This window comes from Mustela erminea, chromosome 17 (genome assembly GCF_009829155.1).
Source record: "Mustela erminea isolate mMusErm1 chromosome 17, mMusErm1.Pri, whole genome shotgun sequence".
In the NCBI taxonomy this organism is placed as follows: Eukaryota; Metazoa; Chordata; class Mammalia; order Carnivora; family Mustelidae; genus Mustela; species Mustela erminea.
In genome coordinates this window covers 7,223,431-7,236,556 of record NC_045630.1, presented here as the reverse complement: position 1 = coordinate 7,236,556, position 13,126 = coordinate 7,223,431, and the positions used below count along the sequence as shown (strand labels likewise).

The 13,126-nt window shown below is 40.8% G+C and overlaps 1 protein-coding gene across 4 annotated transcripts in view; it reads right to left on the bottom strand.

Moving 5' to 3' along the window:
* The window catches only part of WDR64 (WD repeat domain 64), a 138,702-nt gene that overhangs the window by 35,296 nt on the left and 90,280 nt on the right, over nt 1–13,126 (bottom strand). For all 4 annotated transcript variants that reach the window (XM_032318652.1, XM_032318651.1, XM_032318653.1 and 1 more), the window contains one exon: nt 5,183–5,356. In XM_032318652.1, coding sequence (XP_032174543.1) covers nt 5,183–5,356 — 174 coding nt within the window. The remainder of the gene's footprint in view (nt 1–5,182; nt 5,357–13,126) is intronic.

Sequence of the window (13,126 nt, the reverse complement as noted above, 5' to 3'; positions counted from 1 at the left end):
GTACACTTTGTTATTCTACCATTAAGACAAAATATCTTATGATTTTTTAAAGTCACTTAAAGTTACTATTATAAATTACTATGAAATTTAGTAAAATTGCATTAGTTTTACATTAAAATTTTTTTAACTTGCTACATTCATTAAAATAACAAAATACTCTCTTCCATCTACTAACTCCTTCCTCTCAGCCTTGACTTACTCTTCCTTGACCAGCCAACGGTGAGATCACCTTGCCATCTTTCTCTTCCCTTCAGACTTCTTGAACATCTTTTGCATTGGATAATTCTCCTCATTAACCTCCTTTTCACTCACTGATTGGCTTCTGCTCCATAGTATACAATGAAAACTTTTTAAGATTCAGTTACTTATTTGAGAGAAAGAGAGAGAGAGAGAGCGCACAGCAGAGGGAGGGGCAGAGGGAGAGGGACAGAGAGGATCCTCAAGAAGACACCCTGTCACGTGTAGAGCCTGAATGCAGGGCTCGATCCCAGAATCCTGAGCTGAGATCAAGAGTCCAGTGTCCCTGTGAAAACTATTTCTATTGATCACTAAGCACTTTCTTTCTCTCCTTTTTTCCTCCTCCCTCCCTCCCTTCCTTCCTTCCATTAAAGATTCTACTGATTTACTTGAGAGAGAGCACAGGGGGGGAGTGGGAGGGAGAAGCAGACGTCCCACTGAGCAGGGAGCCAGACTCAGGACTTGATTCCAGGACCCCGCGATCATGACCTGAACTGAAGGCAGATGTTTAACTGACGGAGCCACCCAGGCGCCCCCAACAAACTCTTAACTTAGAGAACACACTGCTGGTTACTAGAGGGGAGGTGGGCGGGGCGATGGAAGAAACAGGTGGTGCGGATTAAGGAGTGCACTTGTCGTGATGAGCACCGGGTGACACAGAAGTGTTGACCCACTCACTGTATTGTACGCCTGAAACTAATATAGTGTGTGTTAACTCTACTGGAATTAAAATTTGAAAAAGGACGAGATCGTGCCATTTGAGAAAAACATGCCTGGACCTAGAGGGTATTATGCTAAGTGAAAGAAGTCATACCAAGAAAGTCTAATACTGTATGATTCCACTTAGAAGTAGAATCTAAAAAACAAATAAACCAGAAGTGGAATTGAGCCTGTAAATACAAAGAACAAGTTGAGGGTTGCCAGAGGGGGAAGGGAGTGAGAAGCTGGGCAAAATGGGAGCTGGGAAGAGGGAGACACAGGTTTCCAGGTGCAGAAGGAGTAAGTCATGGGAATAAAAGGCACAATACAAGGAATAGAGTCAATGATGTAATAGCAATGTATCAGGACAGATGGTATTTACACTTGCAGGGAACGGAGCATCATGTATAAACTCTTAAAATTACTAAGTTGTGGGTGCCTAGGTGGCTCAGTCGGTTGCGCATCTGCCCTCGGCTCAGGTTGTGATCTTGGGGTCCTGGGATGGAGTCCCATGGCGGGCTTCCTCCTCGGCGGGAAGCCTGCTTCTCCCTCTCCTCCCCGCTGTGCTCTCTGTCACTAGCTCTGTCTCTCTCAAATAAATAAATAAAATCTTTTTAAAAAATCGCTAACTTGTACACCTGAAACTAATGTAACACTGTGTGTCAGCTATACTCAAATTTGTTTTTTTTTTAAGGTTTTATTTATTTATTTGACAGAGATCACAAGTAGGCAGAGAGGCAGGCAGAGGCAGAGGGGGGCGAAGGCTCCCCGCTGAGCAGAGAGCTCGATGCGGGGCTCGATCCCAGGACCCTGAGATCATGACCCGAGCCAAAGGCAGAGGCTTAACCCACTGAGTGACCCAGGCGCCCTATACTCAAATTAAAAAAAAAAAAAAAAAGATTACAAGTGTATTATTCTTGTCACTCTGAACTGCTCTCTCCTTCCTGAAACTTCTTACTCTCTTGACAACCTTGACACTAGACCCTAATTTTGCTTGTGTCCGTATGACCTTTCCTTTTCTGTTTCCTACCTGACAGCCTCTTACTCTGCCGATCTGTTAGATATGAGTATGCCGAGAGTTTACCTCTAGCCCATTTGTTTTTCTTTTTTCCAACTCTTTTTGGGCAGTCTTGGCCCCTGTGTTTTAATCATCATCCCAGTCTCAATGCCCTGATCATCTAGTCCGTCCCCTCCCATAAGCTTCAGGGTTGTATACTTCCTGAAAGAAATTTTTCGCAGGTATCTCAGCGTTAATAGGTGTAACTTCTTGCCTCCTTCAAGCACATTATTTCCCTCCATTCCACAGCTCCCTGGGAGCACCGTGTCCCGGTCCAGCGCTTCGAGCTAGCTCCACGCCGCCCTTGACTCGCTCCGTCCTCCCCGGACCCTCCTCTCCCAGCTGCATGACATCAGTCCCTAACGAAGCCCAAGTTCCGCTACTTTTGCCACCGAAGCATTGCTCGAAACCTCTCCCTCCAGCCTCCTCACTGTCATGGCCTTCCGTCCTTCGACTCCAACAGTGGGTTCCTGCCTGAGTCTCCTTCCGGCCGTCTTGTCCCACTCAAAGCTCTCATCAAGCGCTGGCATAGTCGGTATCCACGACACCAACCTGATCGTGCCATTTCCCATCGACAGCCCCTCACTGGCTTTTCCTTTCGTATAGGAGACTCAAGGGCTTTAACACCGTGAGCACGAGCCAGCCCTCCCTCTCTGTCTGTCTCCATTTCCCCCCACTCCCTGTCTTCCTCCAGCCACACCAAGGTGCTTCCGGTTAACCCTCCACCAGCCAGGCCCTTTCTCACCTTTGGGACGTTTTGCATTTTATCTCCTCCACTTGGCATTCACTTTGTCTTCTCGGCTCCCCCACGAATCTTCCTATCTGGGCCTAGCTAAGTCCTGGTAATTCTTTCTGACCTAATCGGCAATGATTTGGGGGGACCCTCGTCTGGCCCAATCCTCCCAAGGTCTCTGTTGGGTTGCCCCAGTGGAGTCGAACAGGTCCCACTGCTCAGTAATCTCTGCATTCCCGGTGCTAAGAACAATGCAAGCTGCATAGTGGGTGTTCACAAAACAGTGCTTCCCAAATCCAAGAGTTTTAGAGAAAGAGGATTTCCATGCACAACCCAATTTTTTCCCCACTATGTGACTTTTGCAGACTTTCCATCTATATAGTAATTTTAAAATACATTGCAAAAAAGGAACTGCTAGAAATGCTAATTATGATAGATACAAAACATAAGGGCTCAAAACTCCAAGACAATTTACATTTTTATTATAATCCTAAAGGCAATTTTTTTCATTTATTACTTCAGTAATTTATTACAGACCCTTCCCCCCTGCCCGCCCCAAAGCAAGCATTTTGCACTACCCATGTAATAACTTGCCAACTGTATCAGATCTGGCTCACTGTGCAGTAATCATTGTCCTGTTCTTATTAGCTCTTAACAAGGAACATAGAACCAAATCTAGTGTTTCCAGTTGCGCAGACTTGGAAGAAATAGGCTAGAATGACTGTTTAAGGAGATGCACTCTGTTCTTCCCAGCTTTGGCCCAATTATGAGATGATGTTATCACGACACAGTCACTGTATATTTTGACTCCAAATCCTTTAAGCAAACAATGAAACCTACTTATGATTTAAACTAACTATGAATGGAATTGAAATTGCAGTGCTAAACTGACATTTAAATTTGAGGGAAAATAATACATTATCTCTCCATAGTATGATAAAATAATAGTTTCCAGGGTTGCCTGGGTGGCTCAGTGGATTAAGTGACTGACTCTTGGTTTCAGCTCAGGTCATGATATCAGGGCTGTGAGATCAAGCCCAAAGGGGGCTCTGTGCTCAGGGGGGACCTTGCTTTCGATCCTTCCCTGCTGCCCCTCCCCTCACTCCTGCTCCCGCTTTCCCCCCTCTCTAAAAGAAATACATAAATCTTTAAAAAATAGTTTGCAGAGTTTTTGAAACAAGTTATATTATTCTCTCTTAAAGTACGTTTATTTCACTAGTGACAGGGGCGAAAACCCAGACCTTTTGATTGTTCCCTCTATAATTTGTGGTTTCGTGCCTTCTTTGGTTTCTGACCACTTATCCTAGTAAAAACTGAGAAGGATGAGCTCATATTAGAGTAAGCAAATGGTGGATAAAATCTCAAAAAAAAAAATCAGTCGACGTAAATTTTTTAAAAGATTTTATTTATCTGACAGAGAGATACAGCGAGAGAAGGACAAGCAGAGGGAGTGGGAGAGGGAGAAGCAGGCTCCCCGTTGAGCAGGGAGCCGGACTCAGGGCTCCATCCCAGGACCCTGGGATCATGACCTGAGCCAAAAGGCAGACACTTAATGACTGGGCCACCCAGACACCCCTCGACCTAAATTTTTATGAGACAAAGAGGGCAGCTTCCTTATTTCTCTGTTCTTCAGCCTGGAACATGCCCCCCACTTTACCCCTCAGGGGTGAACACATGCTCCAGCCATACTGAGCAGATATAAATATCTCACAAAAAGTCTTACAGATTGTAAATTAATTTATCTATTTTTTGAAAGAAAGACAACCAGTTGTTTTGTAAATCCTGATGGAACTATATGACAGCATCTGCAGAGTCTTATTAAACTAAAATCAAAGTTCATGCAATGAAGTCAGGTTAGAGGAAGTACACACAGAATTCCTTAAATTACAGCAGGGGCATGCAGTCAGCAAAATACAGAAAATGTGAGACTATGGTGCCAACTCTCCAGTATCTTCAATAAATAAACAATAAAGGGAATAAATAAATAAAATAAAGGGAAAGAGAGAAATGGAAAGATATTTATAGATTAAAGGAGATTTAAGACCCCTTCCACTAAATGCCACAAATGGATCTTGTTCTGATCCTTGTAAATGTTGAAAAAATATGAGGTGATCTAGGAAATCTGAACATGGTATGAAATCAAGGACTTCTTAAAAATTATTTTAGAAAAGAAATCTTTAAAAGTAATGGTGTCATGCCTCTTTTTGAGTCATTACCATGCAGAGATACATACTGAAATATCCAGGGATGAAACGGCACAGTATGTGGGATTTGCTTCAAACCATTCTTTTGTGGTGGTCACGGCGCGCGGCAGGAATAACAAGGAGTACTCGGCTATGCACACCCGGTTTCTGAAGCTGAGGGCCAGCACGTGGAAGTTCAATGCACTATTGTCTCTACTTCTGTGTAATTTCCCATAATAGAAAGGAAAAAAAAAATCAGGAAATGAAACTTACGTTTACACATTGAGAGACGTTTTTCTCTACCAGCTGGACATCTGGGAAAGGAATACGCATGTTCCTGGGTTTAGGACATGGCTTCAGATGCACAGTGTGATTCCCATCTTGTAGCAAAGGCATCACATTGGGAAGCTCCCAGGTCACCACGAGATACAGATCCTCTTCCTTACCCTTCAATAAATATATAGCGAGTGCATGAAAAAATTCAGTTAATTATTTTATTTGGAGCTGTTTTAAAGATACAGAGAAACACAGAAAATACAATGATGTACTGACCAGATGGGTATCAAGGTGGTAGATAGATTATCAAATTATCATGATCAAATCTTAAGCCCCGTCTAGCCCTCTTTAATACAGTTTCTGTCTCTTATCCCTTCCCAGAGGCCACCTGAATATAGCGTTAGTTATGAAAATCTTAGTATTTCTACATAAACTTATACATGTATTCCACATATGCATATATCATATATTGTTATATGTATATACATGTACATGGTACATATGTAATGGTATTGCTTTCAGCCTTTTTTTTTTTAAGGAGGGGAGGGGCAGAGGAGAGGGAGAGAGAGAATCTCAAGCAGGTTCCATGCCCAGCACAGAGCCTGACACGGGGCTCGATCCCACAACCCTGAGATCCTGACCTGAGCCAAAATTAATAGTCAGATACTTAACCAACTGAGCCACCCAGGCACCCTGCTTTTAGGCTTCTTACCTTTTTATAAATGGTATCAAACTGTATGAATTCTTCTTTAACTCTGTTTCACTTAACATTATATTTTTGAGATTTAAACAAATTATTACATGGAACTCATCTAGTTCATTTATTTTGAGCTCCTTTGTAGGACTGTACAAATACACCGTACAATTTATTTATCCAGTCTTCTACTACTAGGGCGTTCAGGTTGCTGCCAATTTTTCACTGCTTCTTTTTATGGACAGGTGCCATAGTTTCTGCAGCATGTGCCTAGAGCAGAATTATTAAATTGTAAGATACGCTATTATTGGCTTGACTAGATGTTATGAGTGGTTCTTCAAAGTAGCATTACCCTTTCCACCCTCATGAGATCTAGATAACAGTTCTCCTTTCTTCACATTCTTGTCAACACTCGGTTTAAACTGATGATGATGATGATGTTTTTGCTTATGATGGGTTCAAAATGAGATATTTAAAAATAAAATTTTAGGGCGCCTGGGTGGCTCAGTGGGTTAAGCCGCTGCCTTTGGCTCAGGTCATGATCTCAGGGTCCTGGGATCGAGTCCCGCATCAGGCTCTCTGCTCAGCGGGGAGCCTGCGTCCCTCTCTCTCTCTGCCTGCCTCTCTGCCTACTTGTGATCTCTCTCTGTCAAATAAATAAATAAAATCTTAAAAAAAAATCTTTATAAAAATAAAATTTTAAATGTATTGATTATATTGTCACATTTTCCTAAGTTAGTGAGTTGAACATTTTTTATGTGTTTGTGAGCCATTGGGGTTTTCTTACCTGTCCTTTGTTTATTTTCCTCGTGGGTTATTTCTTCTGGAGGGATTTCTTTAGCAATTCTGTTTCTTAATACTTTCTCATTTACCTGGGACACAGTATATTACCTCTTTCCGCAGTGTGTGACTTATCTTTTCATGTTTTTCTAAGGCATTTTATCAAATGTAATAAAGAGATCTTTGTAATATCTCATCTTGTGAATATAGTGTATCTCCCCATATTTTCAGATGATTGTTTATGTTCTCTAGGAATTCTTTCCACAAAATTTTTGCTAAATTTATTTAGCATCTTATATTTTTGTTTGCTCTTATAATGTGATCACTCTGTTTTTTAACTGGTTATTATTGTCGAGATAGTATTAATTTTCAGAATTTTAATTTCTGTGTGGGGATAAAAGTCAAAATTTTAAGGTTGGTGATTTTTCTAGTAGAGCACAGATCTTTTAGGTTGAGAGCAGCTGGGTAAAGTGGAGAGAATATTGGTCTATACATGAAGACAACACATTCCCAGTCTCAGTTCTAGCGAGAGCCTGGGCAAAGCGTTTTTTCTTCCTTTGGGCTTTTGTTTCCTTATTTATTAAGGTTCCTTATTTGTAGAATGAGAACTTCAGTGAGTGGATGGATAAAAGTTCTTTCATTTTTCAAAAACATGTTTCTAGGTGAAACATGTTATCTCATATCTATGTTAATGGAAAAGTACTGGCCAGTGGTCCTCCTACCTGGTGGGTGGGTCTCTGGTTAGAGTTTGTACCATTTTGGGAGCAGAAGGAAGTTCAGCAGTGTCCAGGAAGTGGTCAGACATTGACATACTGAGTAACAGCTCAGTTAAGTTCACATGCCTCCTTGATGGCCACTATGGCCGTCAATCTTTCTGAATCCATGGGACAGTAAAATTAAACAAACAAACTTTGAATTATTGACTTAGAGTTACTAATATTTAATTTCGCCGAGAGGACATGGGGGAGAAGGGAACTGGAAACTCTGTTATCATCATTTTATGAAAAGAAAGGCTAAATTTAATACTAAAAAATAGGAAAGATACAACCTTTAAATTTAAAAAGTAAAATTAGCTTTATGAAAAACTGCTCTTACTTTTTTCATTTCAACCCTAAGTGGCGAAACTTTTTATCTCAGTTTGGTATTGGCAGACAGGCCTTCAGGAATTGGCGCTCCTGGAAAATAGCAGTCGGCATGACGCTATGAACATGAATGACTTTAAGTGCCTTAAAAGGAAGATCTTTTGCTTTAAGGGACTCAAAATAGGGCTACAGGAGTAAACACATAAAGTTAAGTGGATGGAAGGGCAGATAAAAGGAAGTTAGTGGATCTTCAAGATTTGAACTATTTTTGGGTTAATTACTCAAAATCTCTGAACTCCCACACCACTCTGTTCATGATGTTACAATAGTAGTATCTCACCGATCTATGTCTTCTTTGGAAGATTTTTATTTATTTTAGAGAGAGAGAGTGTGTGCTTGCAAGTAGGGGGAGGGGCAGAGAGAATCTCAAGCGGACTCCCTGCTGAGGGCAGAGCCCGTTGTGGGACTTGATCTCATAATCCCTAGATCATGGCCTGAGCCGAAATCAGGAGTCCGGTGCTCAACTAACCGAGCCCCAGAACCCCAATCTATGGTTTTTATTAACAAGGGTTTGGGGGAAAATTTCTAAAAATTTTTTATACAGGCAGGATATAATTCTGTCTCCTTAAAACTGAGATTCTGAGATGATTATTGTCCTTCTTTTTGGTCAGGACGTTGCACTGATAGGCCAGGCAGTTGATAATCTGCCTTCCCATGATGCGGCCAGAAGGTCAGGCCTGAAGAAGTTCATACAATGACGTTTGTGATAGGACCAGGCAGTGACACAAGCATCTTTCCAAGACTTGGGAAAATAAAACCAAGAATGTAAGTACAAGAGAGACATTATAGCTCAAGCCATTAAGGACTGGTCTAAAGACACTAAGAAGAAATACATAAATTGTATGGGGGCTTCCCCTTACTCATCACGATTTAGCAGTTTCCTGAGTAACAGAATACGACTACTGAAGCAGTTTTTGCTTATTTGTTTGTTCGATGCAGCAGAGAGTCTGGGAAGATGGAGGTTGGGTTTATCTTGCCTGCACTCCACTCCCAGCTCTGACTCTGGGAGCAGCTTCTGGAGGCAAGCAGAGAATGAGGGTTGGAGTTGGGGGAAAGAAAGTTATTATGGTATTGTTACCCTCTGGGCTGAACAAAAGCCTGGGAACCAGGGTGGGAGAGAGCTCAAGGGTAAGCTCTGAACATGGTGATTACTCCGTAATCATACCTAAATCCCCGGAAGAAGGGGGGTCCAGGGGACAATGGGAAGTATGACATATACCTACTGTTCCTTGCCACCAAAGAGTTGAGGAGTAGCTGAACAGTTGGACTGAGCCTTCTGTACTTCTGAAATTGGGAGAGACAATGGGAAGCAGGAAGGCTTCTGGCTATGGTCTCCACCAGGGGTGCTGTGCGGTCTCTAAACTAAACCACCCCTCACTGGGGCACCTGGGTTGCTCAGTGGGTTAAGCCTCTGCCTTTGGCTCAGGTCGTGATCCCAGGATCCTGGGATCGAGTCCTGCATCGGGCTCTCTGGTCAGCATGGAGCTGCTTCCCCCCCACCCCCACCTGCCTCTCTGCCTACTTGTGATCTCTCTCTCTCTGTCAAATAAATAAATAAATAAATAAATAAATAAAATCTTTAAACCACCCTTCAGGAACAGCATGGCTGCACACCTCACCCTCTCAGAATTACCACTCCTGTGTTTTTCTAGCAGCCAGATCCTACTGAGCAGAAAAAGAAACGTAGCTAGGAGGGGCTAGTATCCGGAGAGAAGAACTACAGACAAAATATGCAGAACAGCTCCCTGACTTGGACAGTTAGTGGTATGTTAACTTGAGCAAAACTGAAGAGTCCTTAAGGAAGTTCAAAACTGAAACAAAACAACAGAACGGGGCCTTCAAACATCTGAATTTGGTGGGTGAAGTGAAGGAGAATTAATTTCTCTTCGAGACTGGAACAAATAGCTTAGAGATAGAGAAAAATATTTCAAAACAACATGACTAAAAAGAAAAACATAAAGAAAAATATAAGAAATTGAGAGGATAGAGTCAGAAGACCCAATATCCAAATAGTATGGGTTCCTGAATTAGAAAAAGACGCAGATGTGGAAAAGATACTTAAACAAATAATACAGAATATAGTACCAAAAAATAATATAAAAATAATATATATATTATATAATAATAAAAATAATAGTACAAAAACAGTTCCTAAGCTGGAAGAAATGTCCAAGACTGTAGATTAAAAAGTCTCCTGTGGAACTGATGAGAAAACATATGCATACAGGCAGAGCCTTTAAGCTTCTGAGATAAAGATAACGTCGAAGTTTGCAGAGAAAGGGAATAAGCTGTAGAGGAAAAATAATCAGATCCGCATTGGACGCTCCCCGGCAACACTGTTAGTGGTGTATCTACTGTAATTCCAATTTGAATTTCTCTGATTACTAACGAAGTTTAGCATCTTTGCATATATTTATTGAATATTTGGGTTTGCTGTTTTATGAAGCACTTATCTTTTTTCATTTTCTATTGAACTAATCCCCTTATTTATTATCTAAGAACTCAGGATACTAATCCAATTGGTTATTATGTGTTGCAAATCTCTTCTTTAACTCTACTCTTGTCTTGTAACTTTAATTCTGATGACTTTTGATGAAGAAAATTTATTAGTTTCATGTAACCAAATATGTCCATTTTTTAAATAATTAGTGGTTTTTGAGTCTTACCTAAGATAAGACTTAGGTAAGTTTCCTAAGTTCATAAAGACAATGTGCTATAGTGACTGCTAAACCTTGTATTGTTTTGTCTTCCCATTAATATTTTGAAGTCATTAATCTACAAGGAATAGTCTTAGACAGGAATTAAAAAATTACATTTTTTTCCATATGGATGTCCAGTTGCTCCAAAACCTTTTATTGAAAAATATATTCTTGCCACACAAATCTGCTATGCCACTTCTGTTGTATATGGACCTGTTTTTGTTCTGTTGTTCTACTTACTTATCTCTGTGCCCAAACCTTCTTGTCTAGTTTTCTTGTGCACTTAATTATCCTGACTCTGGTTTTAGGGAATGTGCCTTTCTTCGGGATGGATTTGTATTTGTTTCTCCCAGGTGCCTGCCAAAACTATCAGTTTTAGACCACCTTAAATCAAGTTCATAGCTGAGATTTCTTTGACCTCCTAAGCATGGCCAATCTAGCCTACAAATGTATATGAGTTTCTACTTGTGGCCAGAGTTCTGATGAACAGGGCTTTGTCTCATCTTGCTTTGTTTTCCTACTCTTCTCCCTTCTTTCCTGCTTGGCCCTGTGTAAGGGCAGATTTTCCTGCCTTGCTCTTTGGAAGCTGGTTCTTTTCTTTCTGGTTTACTTTTATGCTGAAAGTATAACTTTTGGATCCCAGCATATTATGGATGTGGTATTAAATTCTTTGCCTTAGGCAGGCCCTGGGCCTGGACTTCTTGTCCTTCCTAATCAAGCAGGAGTCTCCAAAACTGAATCCTCTCTAGCTTTGGAAAATACCCTTGTGACAAAAACAGCCGTGGTGTTTTAGTTCCTCACTTACCTCTCATTCTCCACTTATAGTAAATTTTTGGTCTGATCTTTAGTCACCAATCTTGTCAACTCTTTAGTGCTCATTAAGAGATTCAGCGAATATTTTACTCAGAACTTTTCATCGTTTCCAGTGGAGGATGGGTCTGAATAATCTATTTCCTAAATACTTTATTTTTCATCGAATCTTGGGATTTGGAAGAACTTCTAGCAATGTGGGGCACACAAAGTGTTTCTTGAAGTGTTGAATTTCACTGAAAATCAGTGGACAAAGAAATCCTCCCTGACTCCTGTTTTGGCTGGGCCACGCCCAGCACAGTAAATTCATGTGGCATTTGTGTAAGTATTTGTAACACTTGTTATGGGTAGATGAATATCAATCCTTCATATTAAATTATAAGTTCCATGATGAAAGGGAAGATACCTTTCTGGCCCATGAGACACACTTACTAGATGCTCATTGGAAAAAAAATGAATGAATGAAAATACATTCACTGAACAACATGTTAGGAGTGATGAGCCTCACTCAGCTGAAAATGCACATACAACTTTTGACTCTCGCAAAACGTAACAATTAATAGCCAACTGTTGACTGGAAGCCTTACCGACTCCATCAACAAATGACTGACACATATTTTGTATGTTATATGTATTATAAGCTGTATTCTTACAACAAAGCAGACTAGAGAAAAGAAAATGTTATTAGGAAAATCATAAGGAAGAAAAAGTACATTTATAGTACTGTAAAAAATCTGTGTATAAGTAGACCCACACTGTTCAAACCCATGTTGTTCAAGGGTCAACAGTATTCAAGAAGGTAAGTATGTGAATCAAACCATATCTTATTTTCTTATTAGGATTACTTATTTATTTATTTGACAGAGAGAGAGAGAGAGATCACAAGTAGGCAGAGAGGCAGGCAGAGAGGGGGAAGCAGGTTCCCCGCTGAGCAGAGAGCCCGATGTGGGGCTCAGTCCCAGGACCCTGAGATCATAACCTGAGCCAAAGGCAGAGGCTTAACTCACTGAGCCCCAAACCATATCTTATTTTTAATAGGCAAATAATAACAATAAATAATAATAATAAGACATTAACCATAAATGATAAGTAAGTGTGCATTCAGCATTATGCTTATTGTAAAGCTCTTTTCTCTAACATTAATAAAAATTCCCTAAAACTTTCCAAACACTAGGGTGCCTGGGTGACTCAGTGGGTTAAGCATCTGCCTTTGGCTCAGGTCATGATCTTGGAGTCCTGGGATCGAGCCCCGCATCGGGCTCCCTGCTCAGCGGGGACCTGCTTTTCCCTCCCTCTCTGTGCTCTCTCACCCGCTTGCTTGCTCTCAAATAAATAAATAAAATCTTAAAAAAGAAAACAACAAAAACCCTTCCCAAGCATTTACTATTGTATATTTTATAAAAGGTTTCCAGTATTGCTTCATTTTCTCAATCCTCAATCTCTGCCTACCCAGGCAGAGCAAGAATATAAGTACAAATAAGAGAGATTTTCTATCTTCATCAAGCTCTGTCTATGGATTTCAGAGACATGGAGAAGCAGAATAATCAAAGTGACAAATGCTGCAGTAAAACCAAAAGCAATTCTGATGTGGGAACAGCACCAGGCTGTTTTTTGCAGTGTTTAAAAAAGGGAGTGTTTGTAATAGACATGGTCTCTTAGGAAAAGCATACTGATGGTCAGCTGCACTCCCTTGAAGAAGGGAAGTCAATCCATTGTTGTGTTACAGAGAAATTTTTTTTTTTACTGAGAAATTCCTTTCTCTGGTGCTGTTGGATGGCTCCGACAACACGGGAAGAGTATATTGAATCAGGGATGT